Source organism: Apus apus, chromosome 2 (genome assembly GCF_020740795.1).
Source record: "Apus apus isolate bApuApu2 chromosome 2, bApuApu2.pri.cur, whole genome shotgun sequence".
Taxonomy (NCBI): domain Eukaryota; kingdom Metazoa; phylum Chordata; class Aves; order Apodiformes; family Apodidae; genus Apus; species Apus apus.
Window position 1 is genome coordinate 44401613 of NC_067283.1, and position 17710 is coordinate 44419322.

The 17710-nt window shown below is 40.6% G+C and overlaps 1 protein-coding gene across 5 annotated transcripts in view; it reads left to right on the forward strand.

The window, feature by feature from the left end:
- The window catches only part of NEK11 (NIMA related kinase 11), a 126210-nt gene that overhangs the window by 69830 nt on the left and 38670 nt on the right, over window positions 1-17710 (forward strand). For 3 of the 5 annotated variants that reach the window (XM_051612092.1, XM_051612091.1, XM_051612095.1), the window contains one exon: window positions 6000-6096. The exons of 1 other annotated variant lie outside the window; for it this stretch is intronic. In XM_051612092.1, coding sequence (XP_051468052.1) covers window positions 6000-6096 — 97 coding nt within the window. Of the gene's footprint in view, window positions 1-5999; window positions 6097-13649; window positions 13670-17710 lie in introns of all 5 variants that reach the window. One more of the 5 variants, XM_051612093.1, reaches the window with a different exon arrangement.

The following is a 17710-nucleotide window of genomic DNA, read 5'->3' on the forward strand; positions in this document are numbered from 1 at the left end:
CAGCATCATTGTTTGCAGGGGGTTACCAGAAGTGAAAATACAGACAAAATTGAAGCACTATGCTTCAATATTTTGTTATTTTAATGAAAGAGATGAATTGCCTTGAGGGCTTCTGGGAATAACCCAGAGTATTAGCTGAGGACAAACAGTGGAATTTCAAAAGTATTTTAGTATGAAAGAGACTTTCGTCTTCCTCTTTTTTTCTTTCAGTATTAAAAGCAAGACAATGCTTTTTACAATTATAATATTAAAGAATTAAATTTGGCTTTAATAATTAAAAACATATCTGACCAGTCTGTGCTGAAACTTTAAGCCTTTTTTCAAGCTGAGTTAGTAATTAGTTTTGTATGATCTGTTCCAGACAAATATATGTGATGATAATAAGAGATAATAAGAGAGAGATCTGCTAGGGTCCCTTCTATTTTTCTATGGTCAGTATCACTGAGGAAGTTGAAACATTTACTTTTTTAAGTTCTTCCAATGTCAAACTACAAATCTGATGTTGGGCCAATTGGTATGTGTTTACTAACATTCGTTTATATCTTGTTTTTTTCTTCACTGAGTTGCAAATTCAGGTTACATCAAGATTTTCTGGTGCGTTTTACATAGGTTAGATAGTTGTTCCTTTTGTTCATTCTAAAGATAGTTGGTGCACTTTCAGCTCTGCATTTCTTAAAATGATCACTAGCACATTGGTTATAGCCATGGGATTGCCAGTGCCAAGCAGTGCCCCACCTCTTGTCATCCCATGTTTGTAGTCCTTTACACCTCATCCTTTGCCCCCACTTTTCAAAGCATCTGCTGTTGTACCAGGCCTGCATTTCTCTAAATTAATTGAATTATTAGTTGTAACTATGTCATGCCACACAAAATACTACTATCCATCTGAAAATGCAGCTTGTATGATACAAAATTAAGTGGAAATAAAACAAAACAGCCACAAGTAACTGGTCATCAAAAGAACTGCTGTTACAGCTTAAGCAATTAAATCAAAGTTCCTGGCAGGTCAAGACAAGTTCAGAGAAAGCCTGAGCTTTGCAAACTCAGATCCAAGTGTGTGACCTGATACTAGAAGTGGCAATGCCATATTACTGGGCCACAGAGCTGCAACGTCATTATAATGGCTACTCCTGAAAAAAGTATGGATTTTATGGCAATAATAGAGCAGATGCAGAAATCTGGCTTGGCCAGAATTTCTTGTAGTGTCTTTCATTTTAAAGGTATTGTGAAAAAACTTCTGTGCTGTTTCCAAGAGATGTTAGAGAACATAGGGTAGAATAAAACTAGAACTTTTTTATGTCAGCAAGGGCTGTGAAATGGAAATAGGAGGCAATAAGTATGCAATTTTTTTTCACAGGTGGAGTTTCTTTAGTACAGACCTCAGTGTTGAAGGGTAAAAGGACTTTTGAAGTAAATGAGTTTTCTCCTCAGGAGTTCCCACTGAGTCACTGTGAATACCAGTGCCTTAGTGTGGCCCAGGGTTCCTCTTGGGCTGGCTATACAGTTCTATGTGTAGGACATTTGAAATAAGACAGTCCGTGCTGATAAAGTTTGAAAAACTGGGAAGATCCCAGAACAGAACTGCAAAATGAAAGGAAGTTTGAAAACCTGGTTTTACAGTTTTCTAAATCTGTGTGACTTAAAAGAGGAAAAGGTTAGAGGCGGTTGGTTCCCTTCGTATTGTTTATAAACTCAGGAAAATACATCAGATTCTAAGGAACTTTTTAATCTTGTAGGAAAAGGCATTGTAGGATCTCATATGTAACAGTGAAAGCTGAAGAAAGAAATAAAAAATCCAAACAGAAGTCTATGATTTGGAGGAGTTAATAGCTTGACAACACATATTGGCTTACCAAGAGAGGCAGTAGGTGTCTGTCACAAATTATTTAGTTTTCAGAAGAAATGTTGGTAGGAATGCTCATTATTTAGTTTTTAGAAGAAATGTTGGTAGGAATGCCTTTGAGCTATAATGTATGAAAAGTCTCACCAGATAATCATAATTGCCAGTTTTAAATGTAAGTGCCTGGAAACAAATGTCAGCCACAGGATTTGTTTCCCTACAGATCCTTTCAACTTCCTTTTGAAAGAGTAGGAAGGATGCAGGGAGAACCTCAGCTGAGAGGAAGAGGAAATTTTTGCCCTTTTGCGTACATTTAGAATGGCACAATACTTGCTTTTGAAAAGTTGGTGCTCTTGTTTCATTTGATTTTGTTTAATGAATCAAGAATGATATATTGCATAAAAATTCCGAATAATTATCTGGCCACTTTTTGAAGAAGCATAGTTCCTTGTTCTGTGTCGATGTACAGGTAGGCAAACTGCTCAATGCTTGATTAATATATTATTAATCAAGTAACTGCTTCTAAGAAAATACCTCCGATACAGAAGTTGGTGTGGGTTATGAATTGCCCCAGGGAATATTTTTGAGGCTTGTTGTAGCAACAATGTGAAAAGCTCGTAGCAGTTTTCACTGATAACTCATTTTTTAATGACTAACTGCGAATCTGCAGTATCTGACAATCTGTGTTCCTCGCAGCTCCCTCACAGTACCCAGAGAATCATATTAAATGGAGAGGGAGACAGATACTAGTTTGCATGTAGAGAATGTTTTACTTGGCCAGTTGCCAATGTGGAGAGTAGACAAAGTACAAATTATTTAGTCTGGAATCCCAGAAAAAAACAAGAAGGATGTCTTTAATAATGAAATGTTGGAGGACAAGAAGATATTGTAGCAATAAACAGATTGAACCCAGTAAGCAGGAAGAGTATGCTGAGCTCTTACAATGGTGATATATCCTGTAATAATAGTAATACCAGAATTTAGCTGGGGCCTGTGGTTAAATGTACTTTTTCTTATGGGAATGCAAAGATTATATTTTCCTTAGACCACTGGTGCTCAGGGCATCAATTTTCTGTTGCTTTCAAAGACCCTGTCATGTTTTGGGCCTCACTGGACAGCAAAGAACCAGCCACATGGTCACTCACTGTGGGATGGGGAGGACCAAGGCCAACTACTTGTGGTCAAGACAAATAGCAAGGAGGGTTCTTCACCGATTAAGGTCATGGGCAAAACAGACTCAACTTGGGGAAAAAAATAATAAGTAAATTTCATACTAATCAGGACACAGACAACACCAAGAGCAGTGCTTACCTATGTTACCCCCACCCCTCCCTTCTTCCCAGGCCCCAAATTGCTTTGTTCCTAATTTCTTTCCCTCCTTCTCCCCAGAGACACAGTGGGACAGGGGATGGGGTTTAGAGTCAGTTCACAGGCTGGTGGTTCCTGCTGCTCCTTCCTCCTCAGGAAGAAGGATTCCTCACAGTCTTCCCCTGTTTCCCCATGGAGTCCCTCGCATGGGAGAGAGTCCTCCACAAACCTCTCTAACATGGTTCCTTCCCATCAGGTGCAGTCCCTCAGGAGCAAGCTGCTCCAGCCTGGGCTTCCCACAGTCATGGGCTGCTTTGGGAGCAGTCACTTCCCCTGGCACAGGGTCCTCCACAGCTGCAGATCCAAGTCCACAGACTGCAGGTCCACATTTGCTCCTCCTGGCACATTCAGGGGATGCTCTGCCATCTTTCTCCTCCATGAGGTACGGGGGGACAGCCTGCCATCTCACCATGGGCTGCAGGGGAACTTCTACTCAGGCACCTCCTTCCCCTTCTTCCTCACCAACCTCACAATCTCTGTTCTGGCACTGCTTTCACCTCTCCTGCTCAGCTCTTCTTCTTTGCTCTCTCTGCTTTCAGGTCTTATCTCAGTTCTTACATATATTAATTGCAGGGGTGCTTCTATTGTCTCTCTAATGGCTTGGCCTTGGCCACCTGAGCTGGGGGAGCTTTTAGTAGCTTCTCACAGGAGCCACCCCTGGGGCCTCTGCCCTGCTACTGAAACCAGGCCAGAACCAAACCAGTACAGACCCCAAACCCCACCTCTGGGCATTGATTCTATGCCAACTCAGAGGAGCGTGCCACCCAGAGCCACAAGCATTTCTGTCTGCAGCCTTGGGGTTTCCTCAGGGCCACTCTGAGGGTAGCTGCATTTTCCAACGCTGCTGAAGTAATGGAATGCTTACAGACCTTGTGCAAAAATGTATGGATATCCATGTGTACTGTCACAGTAACGGATCAGGAAATGTTTCTTGCATCGATGGGTGAATTTATTCATTGCTAGTAAGAACTGAGCTTGTAATTTTTAACTTTTTGAAACTATGACAACTATACCTCAGTTGTAATTCTTAGGCACCAGACAACTGTTAGCCATTAGGTGTAAAAAGAAGTTAGGAAGATATTTTTAAAAGTCAAATAATTTGTCCATAGCCAGACAGCAGAGTCAGGAATCCTTTTCTTCTGAGGTCTCTCTCCATGCCTGCTTCCTGTCTTCTGAATCCAGCAGAGCTCTGAGTCCAGCAAACTCTGTGAGCAGTTCAGTAGGATCACTCATGATAGAAAGTTTTAATCTCAATTTTCATTATCTAGAATCATGTAAGACATAGGAGTTTAACTCCTGGGAGAGCCATGCTTACCCATTCCAGGGAATCATTCAGGACTCTCTGGGGGTGTCTGTATTGCTCATAGCAGGAAGGGAGCTGCAAGCTCCCTCTGGCTGCATGAGATCCAATGTTAATGCAATCCAAACTAAATCCCAGCAGAATCCAAGCTAAAAAACCCTGCTAGGAAGAGAGTGTGTGTTCCTTTAGAGAAGGCATGTGGTAATGTGTTTGTGTGACTTTTGGCTTGTTCATATCCTATGCAGAGCCCTCCCATCTTCGTTCAGAACTTGCATGCTGTGTGCCACAGCCCATGCATTTAGGAAGGATATATTTCCATGCTATTCCACCATATTCTCCTCTTTTGGGAGGTGAAATCCTAATGCCAAAATTTTTGCAAGAAGAAACTAAAGTAGCTGCTTTGTTTAGCTTAGCAAATTGAAAGCTGAAGTAGGATCTCTTTTTCCAATTGCAAAGACAGGAAAGGAGCACACAGGGAAAGGAAGAACACATCAAGCTGGAAAAAAGGGCTGGCACAGGAGAAGAGTGAGCAGGAACTGGTCAGTAAAGAAGTTTCGTAAGGAAAACAGAGGAAAGATTTTAGCCACCAGGTCACAGAATGGTTCTGGAATCATCTTCTGAAGGGAGCAGTAGGGGCAATAAATAAATAAATACATTTCTTAGGCTGAGCAGGGACTTGTGTGATGGAATGGCAACATGAAATTGCAGGGTATTTGAGTTGGCAACCCTGACAGTCCTCTGTGGTTCAGCACTTCTGTATTCCTGTGGATGAATACTGCAGCAGTATGTGAGCTCTAGGTCCTTAAGTTCTGCAACAGCCCACTAGGCCTGTAAGCAGAAAGAGTGTGCATGTGTTGTATATGATGTTTCTCACACACACACACACACACACACACACACATATATATATTTATATTTACACTCACAGATAGATTTGTATATATATTTAAATATACAAGTATGATTTTTATACAGATATATATATATATTTATATATATACATGCATACAAAGAGTGCCCTCATGTGAAGGGGAAGTTGATAGCATAAGTTAAATACTTTCATTTTACAGTCATAATCAAGCTAAAGCAGATACTTGCCTGTTAGGAAGATGGTTCTTGCTCTTATAAAGCAATTCAAGAATAAAGAAGGAAAATTTATATTGTCTAAGCAAACTTTGTTGTGTTGAATATTTGTCTATCCCAGCACTTCCTCAAAGTGACTGTTCTTTCTGTGGTAATATAATTGTCTGTACACTACACAGAAGCAAAGCTGTTGTTACAGTTCTGGTGCCTTTAAGCTAAAAATTTACTTGTCCCTCAGAAAGGAGTTGCTCTTAATGTGGATTTAATAATCTAATTCATTTTTAATTAATGTGGCACTATCTTGTGAGAAACAGGAGTAGTCTTCCTCCTTCTGACCGCCCTTGACTCTGCAATAGAGCTCAGGGGATGAAGGTGAATAAGGTTATGTGTCTGTGCATTGATTTGTAGGCTCGGGGATTGTCACCAGAGTGTCTCCAGGGGAGCCCCAGGGATTCAGAGCTCTCAACAGCACTATGGCTGAGACCAAACTGAAACGCATGAGGGAGTAAGTAGCATATTTATGTGTTACCAATATTCAGACAAAGGGGATGGATTTGAAAAACTGCAGAACACAGGAAGGAAAAGCGTGTGGTTTCCCCACCCAAAAAAATATCCTCAAGAAAAAGAAGTGGATGGTAAGTTATTCTGTACAGACTGGATTATTGCTTGCCTCCACAGAGGGTGAAGGTTGACTGTCACTTAAGATTGTTTTCTCATAATCTGCACAATCACTGTCATCCTTCCAGGATCTCGTTTGCCTTCTCTGCTCTTGGTGTCGTTCTGAACTTTGCTTTCTTTATTAGCTCAGCACATGCCCATACACCATCATGCATACATCACCATACATGCCATGCTCCCACCATGTTTGCTCCTTCAGCCACACTTCATTCTTGCCTGGAATGAAAGACTAATGGATTTGTTTCCCACGATGGAATAATGATTTAAACCAAACATGATTGCTGTTGGCTGAGATTTTCTGATGAGACAGAGGAATTTACATGTGCAGCTCCCTTTGAAATCCATGGTCTAATTGCTTTCAGCATCACAGAAACCCCAGCTTTATTAATGAAGATGTCAGTATCTTAATAAAACAAAGATCTGTGCTTCCTTTCTAGAATCTATTGTTTAATGAATCTTGAAGTTTTATCTTGGATCAGTAAATTCTAGCCTTCTGAGCTTTAGTGCACCCTCATTTAGGTTCTGGTTTTATAACCATAATGCTATCTATTATTTCTCAACTCAGATTTTCTTTGCAGTGGTGCAACATTCGACTCATCTCAGATTGTAAACTCTTCAAAAAAGGGAAGTTTTCTCTTGTGTGAGTGGACAGTGCCAACAATATAGTGGATGTTATTGGAATACAAATAAGCTGAAACAGTTAATTCTAGTAGTTATTTAAGAGAATCCCTAAAGAAAATTAATTTAGCCACAACAACCTTGATACCAATCACTGTTTGAGACCAATTACAGTGTCAAATGCACTGTGAATTCAAGGGAAATACCAATTAGATTTACTCCAGATACAGGTTGTTCAGTTTTATGATATATCAAGATGCAGCAGCTCCTTGGGTTTCACTTCATGGCTTAGCCTTTGTTGTGCAACCAGTCAACAGGTCTCACAGCCTGCCACTTGGGTTACTTTTCATGCCCTTTCCATGGGAAGTACTTCTAAAAAGAAAAAACCCCTCATGTTGTGCCAGCTAGTTGCAAGGTGAGGTTCCGTAGTCAAAATGCCCACTAATTTTACAGCCTTCACCTTGTGTTTTCATGGTTACAGGATAAACCCTAACTATCTGAACTTCATGGTCATTGCCTTTGGGGCTGAGGTGCAGTTAAATCACTTGCTTCTTTCATATTCTGTTTCTTCCAGTGCTCTTTCATGGTTTTGAGTTTGTTGGTTCTGATAAGATAAGGTGGTTAAATGCAGAAAAATTTGGAAGTGCTGTTATATGATCCTTTGGAAACATCACATTTCAGGATAGGTTGTAAGCAAGCCATATGCTCTCTACAACCTTGAAGGAGGTTGTAAAGAGGTGGGGATCGGTCTGTTCAATGAAGTTATGAATGACAGGACAAAAGGTAATGGCCTCTAGCTGATTACCAGGAGATGTTTAGATTGGATTTTAGGAAGAATTTCTTCACTGAAAGAGTTATTAGGCATTGGAACAGGCTGTCCAGGGCAGTGGTGGAGTCACCATCCCTGGAGGTATTTTAGAGTCATATAGGCATAGTACTTAGGGATCTGGTTTAGTTAGGGACTGGTCAGTTAAGTTAATGATTGGTCCCGATGATCTTGAAGGTCTTTTCCAACCAAGGTAATTCTGTGATAAGCCTGATTAACTGTGGTAATTCACATTTAACGCATTAGAGTTCCTGGTCTTTCCTAGTAATTTCATTCCTGAATGAGAACAGTCAGCTGGGTCAGTAGGCCAAAAGACCCACCCAGCCAGCATCCTGAGAACTTCCAGCAGATCATACCCATGAATGATTTTCACTTAACTTTCATTAGGAGAACAAATTAAGGACAGAGGGGTATGTTTTAGGTTTGGGGGCTTTTGGTAAATAAAGGTAAGGATCTCCTTTTGTCCACTTCAATAGCTACTTTAAAGAGGTGTATAAAAATATTTACTCAGCTTATTGCCCTTTCCCCTGAACATACTATGACTCTGTCATTTCCTGAATATGTAAAGGTGAGCGAGTATGTTAATTGCTTGGAAGTTAGGGTGTGAAGAAACAAGTGGGTGAGCACAGTTCCCAGAACACACATACAGAAGGAGATCCTCGCAAAGACTTGCACATGGCCAGTCTGCACACAGGGCACAGTGGGGGAGTTTTGGGGGGTGAGAAGGAAGCACACCTTGATGCAGAATGATGCATGAAGCCTCAGCTGCTCTGCTCATCCCCCAGCAAACTTCATGGGGTGTGTTGTACTTCGTCCACACAGCCGCACTGGTTAGGCAAGGCGGATATAATTTGAACTTGTGCTGTTCAGTACTCAGGAAACCACAGAGAATGCGGGGGTTTTGCCTTAAAGAAACAGAACAGCTGGAGTTCTTATGAGGAAACAGAAAAGAGCAGTGGAGACAATGTGGAAATGCAGTGAAATCTGTCTAGGTGGCAAGTCACTATAGAAACAGAAGTATGAAGGTTGTCATTTTCAGATGCTAACAGCAGTAGATTCTGATGAGGGAGACTGTCTTTCATGTCACAAATTGCTCAAAGTAAGCATTATGCCTACACATTACAAGTAATTAATGAAAGAAACTCACTAGTTCTGAAAAAAATGGCAGATTTGTGTAAAACAATACAGAGTCTAACAGCAAAAAGGCCTTTTAGCCATTTTTAATTGACACATGTGAATGATAGGGGCTTGCAAACAACTGCGGCAGGACAGCCACTTGACAAGATGTGATGTGCTTGTTGCTTGAGTCATCACAGTGTGCTGCACTGAATGCATTCTTTATCAGATGAGAAACTTGCTGTTTATCTGAGTGCCAATTTAGGTAGCTTCTACTGTGTGCTTGTGCAGGGCTTTATATCTGTATTGATGAGGGAGGAAAGTTGTGCTGAAGGTCCTTACAGGAATGTAGAAGCAAGTTTCAGATGTCCTTGAATATGACAGGCAGGAGTCCATTGTCTTCTCCTATTTTGAGTAAAAAAAAAGACTCAGGGCTTAGCCTATTGACAGCCTGATAGTGCTAGTGACTCAGTCACCAGCTTCCTTCATTACAGTCCTTGAATATTTTCCCTGGCATCTTCTTTTCAATTCCCATTGCACTCTGTTCCAGCATTTTGAATTGCTGTCCTCTCAGTAAAAGCAATGACAAAATTGCCTACTCCAGTGACAACAATTTCTACTTTGTTGTACTTGGTATCAGTATCCATTGTAAAGTTTATAGCAGCAGAGATGAAACTTTACCTTTCAGGTTGAGTTAATTTTCTCTGCAAAAACTTCTGCTTCAGTGCTAAGCATTTCAATATTGGGATATTCTGCAGTGTTGATAAGAAATCTGTTTCTTGAACTCACTCCCTCAAAGGCTGTCTGAGCTTTTTTTCATTATACTCCCTCCCAGCCTTACATATTAACACTGGGAAGTCAAGCAAATATATAAATCAGAGTTGTGTGACTCATATCCCTCATACTGGCATTTTAGGTTGAGGAATCATGTTAGGTGCAGGAAACAGGAGGAACCATCTCATTTTCATGGTGGTTCCCATCAGTGGTACTGGATAATCTGGTCCTTGGCTCCACCTGAGAAGCTCTACAATCACATGCTATCCAGAGCCAAATTATCTTTACCAGAGAGCCCCGTGGGGAAAAACTTTCCAACTATGCATCTCGGAAAACCAGGCTGTTCAGAAACAAATCCTCAAACCAAAGCTTTCCCTGTGCCCACCCCCCTCTACTATCAGATCAAATCGTTATACCACCTATTCTTTTTTTTTTTTTTTTTTTTTTCCCCTGAGGTCCATACAGCTTGTCAAAGTCTTCTTTCCAAGATGTCAGAAGCTTTGGCAGTACATAATGCCTGAAGGATTGGCTATGTCCCTAAGGACAGGCTTTACAAGACTCATCGTAGCAAACACTTAGCTTGTTTTCTGCCAGCTTTTTAAAAACTTGGTCGACAAGCCCAAAGCTTTCTGCAGGCTTGGACTAACAGCACTGATAGCTTGTGAGAGGTTAAAGATGTGAAAATCTACATTAAACGGTACAGATCCCACTTGTTTAGACCTCTGGCTGAAAAATAAATCATCCTTCTTTTCAGTTTAGCTTATTCTCAGGCCCTTCTTTCCAAGTTTTTGACAACCTGAGCCACAATTTTACCACAATGAAGGGCCTGGCAGAAGCAGAGAAACCTGTGTAAAGTCTTACCATGAGTGCTTGACATTTCAATTCTGTGCAGGGTTTCATGATCTAAAATGGAAAAGTGAAGGTGAGAAATAAGTGTGAAAAGATCTGTGGCAAAGAACAAGCCTTACTAGGGATTTTGATGCAGTTGGCTACATTCATATATAGTATTCATATCCCAAGTGTCCGGTGAGTGGAGGCTTCCCCTTGAAGCCACCTCAGCACTGTATGCAAAATTCAGTTCTTGGCTTGTTCAATCAGGATTTGTGCTTTACAGAGCAAGGCTAGCTTTTCAATAATGAAATATCTGTCGACTAGAATATATTTCTTGTTCTCTCTTTCATGAAATATAAAGAGAAATAAAAATGTAGGAAATTAAACAAAAAAACTTAGTACAGAGTGGTTTGTGTTCCTTTGTGGAGGTGTCCGAGAATGTATACAATGAGTCATTTTAATAGCCATGAACTTTAATATGCAGTTTAGAATTCAATAAAATATATGTGGGTAAAAGGGAAAGGCTTTTATGCCCCAAATTTTAAGTAAATTAAAATCCTTTAGCACAGCAGTAAGCACTTCTTAGTCAGTCCCTAAAGTCTTGCCCACAGCAGTGCTCCACAGTCAGACAAAAGGCTTCATCATCACCTGCTGAGTTTAAGTAAAGCTGTCTTTCAGAAGTCATGGTGAAAAGGCACTTGGTGATATTTTATTCCTTTCCTATGAATGCTCATAACACTATTGGTTTATACTCATTAACATATTGTCTTCTTGTGCTTGTGACATTGGCATCAAATGTATTGCTTATCTTAAAAATTCAGAAAGAAAGGTCATACTGAAGTCATTGAATAGGCACTGGATATTCTTTAAGATAAGTACTCCTAAAAATGCCTGAAGTATAGAAGGCTTTTTTCTGCACATTTTTTAACTATTGCAGTAAAGAAAACTGATTATTTGATAAAGTGAGGATGAGTGAATCTTGGGCTCTTCCTGCTTGAGAAGAAACGGAGGCGAGTGGGGCAGTGACTACTGCATAGGAATATAGGAGTCCTCTGCAGAAGACATAGTAGTTCCCCCTCAAGGCTGAAGCTGGAGCTGATGGTCTATATCCCCAGGAATTTTCTGTGGGTCTCCATTCACTTTCTTCCCATTTTCTGTCCTCCTCCCCTTGCCACAGGAAGAGTTGGCTGCCTCTCTTATTGTCTTAACTCTGTCTCTCCATTTCTTAGCTATGTGGTTTGGACTGTTACCATCCAGGAAGGGAAAATGAGGCAACATCTCACAGCTCCACTCACTTCCAGAAGATCTGAGATGCCCTGGAGATGGCTATCCTGTGAATATCTTCCTGCTGATAGTTTAACAGCTACTGCTCAATTCCTGGTGGAGTCCTAATCTCTTGGGCTCCTCTGCAGTTCTATCCTCGTTCCCATTTGTAGAATCATGGGATTGTTTGGGTTAGAAAATACCTTTAAGATCATCAAGTCCAACCATGAATTCAGACTGCATGCACATAGCATTCCATCTTTACATAAGGAGCAGCCTTTGTTATTCCTCACAACAACCTCCAATGTGCCTGAGCACAGCAGAAGTTGCAAGTGATCCATAATTTGGTTGTTAGATGGAGGTGTACTGATTGTATAGATCTTAATGTGCTGCTCTGCCAGCTACAAGCAATGTAGGAATCGAACAGCTGCTACTGAGTGGTATTTGGTGACAACAGTATGTTTTACCCATTTTTTTGGTTTGCTTTTGAAGTTAGTATGTATATGTTACTCTGCCCTGATGATTATAGAAAATGGAATTACAGATTAAAGTCCCAGGTCATTAGTCCAAATGTTCTTAGGTTTTCAACCAGTCGGTAATATAGAACATGGGTTGGTTTCTCCAAAGTAGTCTAAACTGATGACTTTTCAAAAACTCTTTGTATGCCATGACATGGCAACCAGGATGTTGTTGAAAATAATTTTAGGAAGGCTAGGAAATTTCAGAAGGTGTATAAAGATGCTGTAGCCCAGGTAAGTGTGTGTTGGATCATTCTTCGTGGGCACTAAACAGTATAATTTTCACCCGCCTTACCTGCTGAAAAACAGCTCTATATAAGCAAACTTGTTTCCTTTCTCATTTTTGCTATTGGCAGGAAACTCGCTAATATATGAGGACTTTAAAATTGGAATATTTAGGTTTGATTTAAATGATCATGTTTTGTTGTGACTTGTTTGTTGTTGGTTTATTTCTGTGGGAAAACCGAAAATAAATAATCTCCTCTTATGACAAACTATATTCTAAATTAGTAGTAGCTAGTATTCAGCTAGCAGCTCTAAAATCTAATTCACGCTTCTTACAAGAGCAGATGTCAGCTTCAATTACTATTTTACAAATTCACTTATGTCAGAAAATGAGATACATGGAGAATGTTGTTGTTGATATTTCTTCAGCTGTGAGTCTACAGCTTTTAATAATAAAATCCTGCTTAGCTCTTGGGAAAACATGTCCTAAATATGCTTTAGATTTTGCTGGTCTTTGAAGAAGAACGTCAGAGAGTTTTGTTTGCAAGCAAATTAAGGTGCTTTAATTCAGGAATTATAAAGTAATTAAGAATGAATTATGAAAATCATTATTGTGTCTTCAAGTGAAGACAATTTCGTTCAACAGTAATATGATGGAAATCAAAGTCCACTGAGGCTTGAAGGTGAGGGTAGAGGCTAACATTAACAATTCAGATTTTCTTTTACTAGCTTTTATATAATAATTATTTCAAATTTTTTTTTTTTAAACCCTCAAAGAAACTTTCTGTTAGACATTGCCATACTTTTCACATTCACAAGATTGAAGAGTTGTCAGAACTAGAAAGGTATTGCCCTACTTTTAGAAATAAGTTCCTAAGAAATAAATCATGGAACTTCCAATGCACTTCTCCTCGCAGATCTCAAAGGGTCTTTGTAGAGCAACAATCACGCTTTGCTGCAAATGCAGTTTTGAACCCAGACCAGTTTCTGTCAAGTTGCAGAGAAGTTTTAATCATTCATAGTTAGTAATGCCAACATACTGAATGACAGAAAGATAGCTTGAGATGAAAGGGACCTTTTGTGTTGTAACTGAGATAAACCTGTTTGTTTATTGAAGCCTGAGATGCTGTGGCAGATACCCTAAGATTTTTTGGTACAGGTATATTTTGTATGAGATCAAAGATGAGTAATTTCTTGATTCTTTTACAGAGTAATTTCTGAAGATAAAAGTAAGTATCTTTTTCACCAACATTAATGTCACCACTGGTTAACTGCAAACTGGCATGATTGCACTCAGTTTTAAAGATAAATATAAGGTTAATGAATAAATGCTTAGAAATGTTCAGGGACAAACCAAAGTTGGATGTGTTGATGGGAATCCTAATACTGCTGAACTCCATAGGGATACATTTGAGTTACAGAGAACAGAATTTAGTGAAATCTGATTAAATGATTCTTTCGAAGATCCCTGCACTTGCTTTCATGCCCAATGTGCCCTAATCATGACAGATTTGGCTTGTTGGTGTAGGATGCAGGTGTCCTGGCTGCATCTGAAAGGATGAACAAATGCCCACTGGAATAGCTAGTTCATGTACAGAAAGCTTCTTTTTTAAGGTTTACATTGAGGGAGCCGTGACTAACGTGAGTTCTTTGAAATACCTACATTTTCTGTGGTTGCCTTAAGAGCTGTGTGTTCATTGCCTGCGATGGCAGAGGTGAGATGTTACTGCTGATGCAAAGAGGGTCTTTCTAGAGTCATAGAATCATAGAATCATAGGGGTTGGAAGGGACCTCTGAAGATCATCGAGTCCAACCCCATGGCTGCAGCAGGAACACCTATGGAAGATCACACAGGAACTTGTCTAGACTGGTCTTGAAAGTCTCCAAAGAAGGAGACTCCACAACCTCCCTGTGCTGCCTGTTCTGGTGCTCTGTCATAGTCACAGTAAAGAAGTTTTTCCTCATGTTGAGGTGGAACTTCTTGTGTTGTAACTTGGTGCCATTTCCCTCATCCTATCACAGGGCACCACTGAAAAGAGGTTGGCCTGTTCTTGACATTCACCCTTCAGATATCTGTAGACATTGATAAGGTCCCCTCTTAGTCTTGTCTTCTCAAGACTAAACAGCCCCAGGTCTCTTAGCCTTCTTTGTATGAGGAAAGTGGTGCTGTTCTGGTGTTCTGGTGTGCTCAGCAGTGGCTTGTGCCGAGTGTGCTGACTTGGCAGCTGGGGAGCTGCCCTTGCTCCGAGCACAGACCACACCACAGCTCCCTGGAGGCGCTAGTGTTTGCCTGCAAAAAGCGTGCCTTTGTTTGGGGGTGGATGAGGGAGAACAGAATGGTTTTAAATGATAGTCGCTATCATGCTGAATGACATTTGAAAGTGAGAAGCTGAAAACCCCCTTAGCTGCTGATTTGTGTCATAGTTATCATTCAAGGCAGGCAATGACAAGCTGTTGAGAGATATTAACCCAGCTGCTAACGCCCACGGAGGAGCACAAACTTCAGCATTAATCTTGTTTTGTGGGTTTTGTCAGTGCTGCATAAAGGTAGGTGTATTGTAATTGATCTCCAGACCAGAAAGAAAATGTTAATATGTAGCTAGGAGCGGAATAGTCAAAATAAAGACCCACAGGATAATAGAGAATTCTTTGTTCACCCAGGGAAAGATTTACAACTTCCTCAGCCAGTTGAGAACACAACATTATTATATTGTCAAATTTTAGTAATTTTGCACTCATGAGTAGGAAATCAACTGCAAATCACCAGATAGCCTGATAAATTCATTTGGGCCCAGATCCACTACACGACTTGGAACATTTTTAGGCACCCTGAGTATAAAATTGCAGTTCTCAAGGCTTCTGTTTAGCTCCCCTCCAAGGCTGGCAGTGAGTCAAAGCAGCAAGTGCCTATGATTTTGCTGATATTCATACTGCTTCTCACAACCTCAGAAGCACCTTACCCTTGACAGAACCAAGTCCCTGTCTCATGCCCAAAACCCATCATTATCCACAAATCAGATAGATATCTTCTCTGCCTCTACAGCCTTTGGGGCTTGTTCCAGTTAATTTTCCCTAGGCGTGGGTTGTGTGTTGCACAAAAGCTGGCTGCAAGAGGCTTTTTATTTCAAACCGCAGCTTCTCTGGATGACAGTGTGGGGACTGACCATATCTGCTGTCCAGCCAGTTGTGGGGTGGTCAGAGCATAGCTATGGAGGTTCCCAGGTCTGTGTCCTCTGCTTGGAGCAGTGAAAGAAGTTGGGCTTGCTGTTGAATCTCTTCTAGTTTGCAGTGAGGCCACTGACATGTGGTAACCTGGATTTCAGTCCCAAGGACTGAAGGACTCCCAACGACTGCTCATACTATTTTATCCAGGGACTGTTTCCTAAAAATAATGTTTGCACGTACCTCTTGTGTTGTCCTTGGTCCTCAAACTATCCAGAGCTGGCCTCCACCATTGCTTATTCTTTTCTGGTCTTGTACATCTGCTTTCATACCAATCAGAATGAAGGTGAAGGACAGTCCTTTGTCTCCCAGTCTGACAGGTGATTATGGTACTACTCTGGGACGTGTGGGTTTGAATCTCCTTCTGCCCACAGATTTACAGCTCTCTGGGTGAATGTCCTAACCATGGACTCTAGGATAAAAGAGGACAACTGGGTACCCATGTGGTCATGCTGAATTGCTGTGAATCCTGGGTGGAATAAGGTGATTCCTGACTTTAATAAAGCCAAACAAGTGTCAGGTTTAGAGTGTGCCTTTCTTCAGTTGTTGTGGGCTGTTGCTTTGGGTGGATGCCTTTTTTTTTGGTGACTGCATTTTGCAGGGAGAGAAGTGAGCTGTAAACTTCAATGTATGACCATGATGCTGGAAAGTTAGGAAACACTGTGCTCAAATGCCAGCAATTAATCCCTCCGTATAGCTAAACCTTTGTAACACAGAAGAATGAAAAAAAGAACCATCTGAGATACCACGTTTGAGCATGTTAGTTTATATCATCCTGGGTCAGACCCTTGGCTGCTAGAGACTGCTGTAACTCCTTTGATTTCAACATAGTGAAAAGCAATTTAGGGCAGGGGGGGACGGAGTTCTGGCCCACAAAGCTTGTCACAGTGATGAAAGCCCAGATGTCAGGTATTGCCTTTGCTTGTGTAATCTTGGCTGAGAAAGGGGTGATGGCTCATTTCTGGCGGGAAATAGTGAGTTTGTAGGTGAGTGAGTTATAAGATAGCACAAAGAGAGTAAATGTCAGTAAATCAGAGAACATGGCCAAATGGGAGCTCTGTACTTGTTCTTAGAGCACATTTGGTAGTAAGGCTTTTAACCATTTCAAAACTATAAATGCAGGTGTCCCAGGTTTCATGTGAAATAAAAGTAACAATAAACAGAGATAAAATTTTGTGAAGAGATGTACATTATTTGCCAACTCCTTGTTTATCTTTCTGTGCTAATTTAATCCCTAACTTTCCAGTGTCTGAGAGTTAATAACTTCTAACAGTTTTAGTTTTCCCTAAAGGACACTGTTGGTAGAAAAAAAAGGTCAGTTTCTGGTTACAGGAAGCAGGACTGAGTCAGATCTGGTCCTGGAGAGATTCCAGCTTGGCTTTGTGGCTTCTGGTCCCAGGTCTTGGCTTTCTCTGCCACAAATTTCCAATCCACCTCTGTGTCAGGAGCCAGCAGGAGAGAGAACTTATAACTGAAGGGGGATCACAGCTGGGCGTGACTGAGCTGCAGAAAAGCAGAGAGCAAGAGAGATGTGAGAAGTGTTTCCTCTTTGTGAGATCAGAGCAGTCACATAGGATATAGCTCAGGCAATTTTAGATGTATTATCTGTTTTTACTGGCAGTCTCTTGTACCCTGGTAAAGTGGTTATGTATTACTGAGGAAACAATACTTTCATAACAAATTAAATTTGAGAAACAACAAAGTAAAGTTATTCATAATGGTTTGATAGGAATGGAAGAATTTACATAATTAATGTGGAAATTTTGCTGGCTGCAAGCTTGCTATAGCAGAGACTTAACGGAAGGGGAACGTGAGTGCAGATACTCAGGCTGAAATTTTGGAATGCTATATGGTTCCCTTCCCAGCACCTCATTTTTGTCTAAAAGGATTTCCACCATGCCAAGTTTTAAGGCATCAAATGGTTGAACATGCTAAAGACACAGTATGTGTAATGCTTGAGAAATACATGAGAGCATTAGAATCTCAGATACCCTAAGTTTATTTTAGTGTGTAAGAATAATGTGTCAGAGAAGCCTGGTTCAGATATG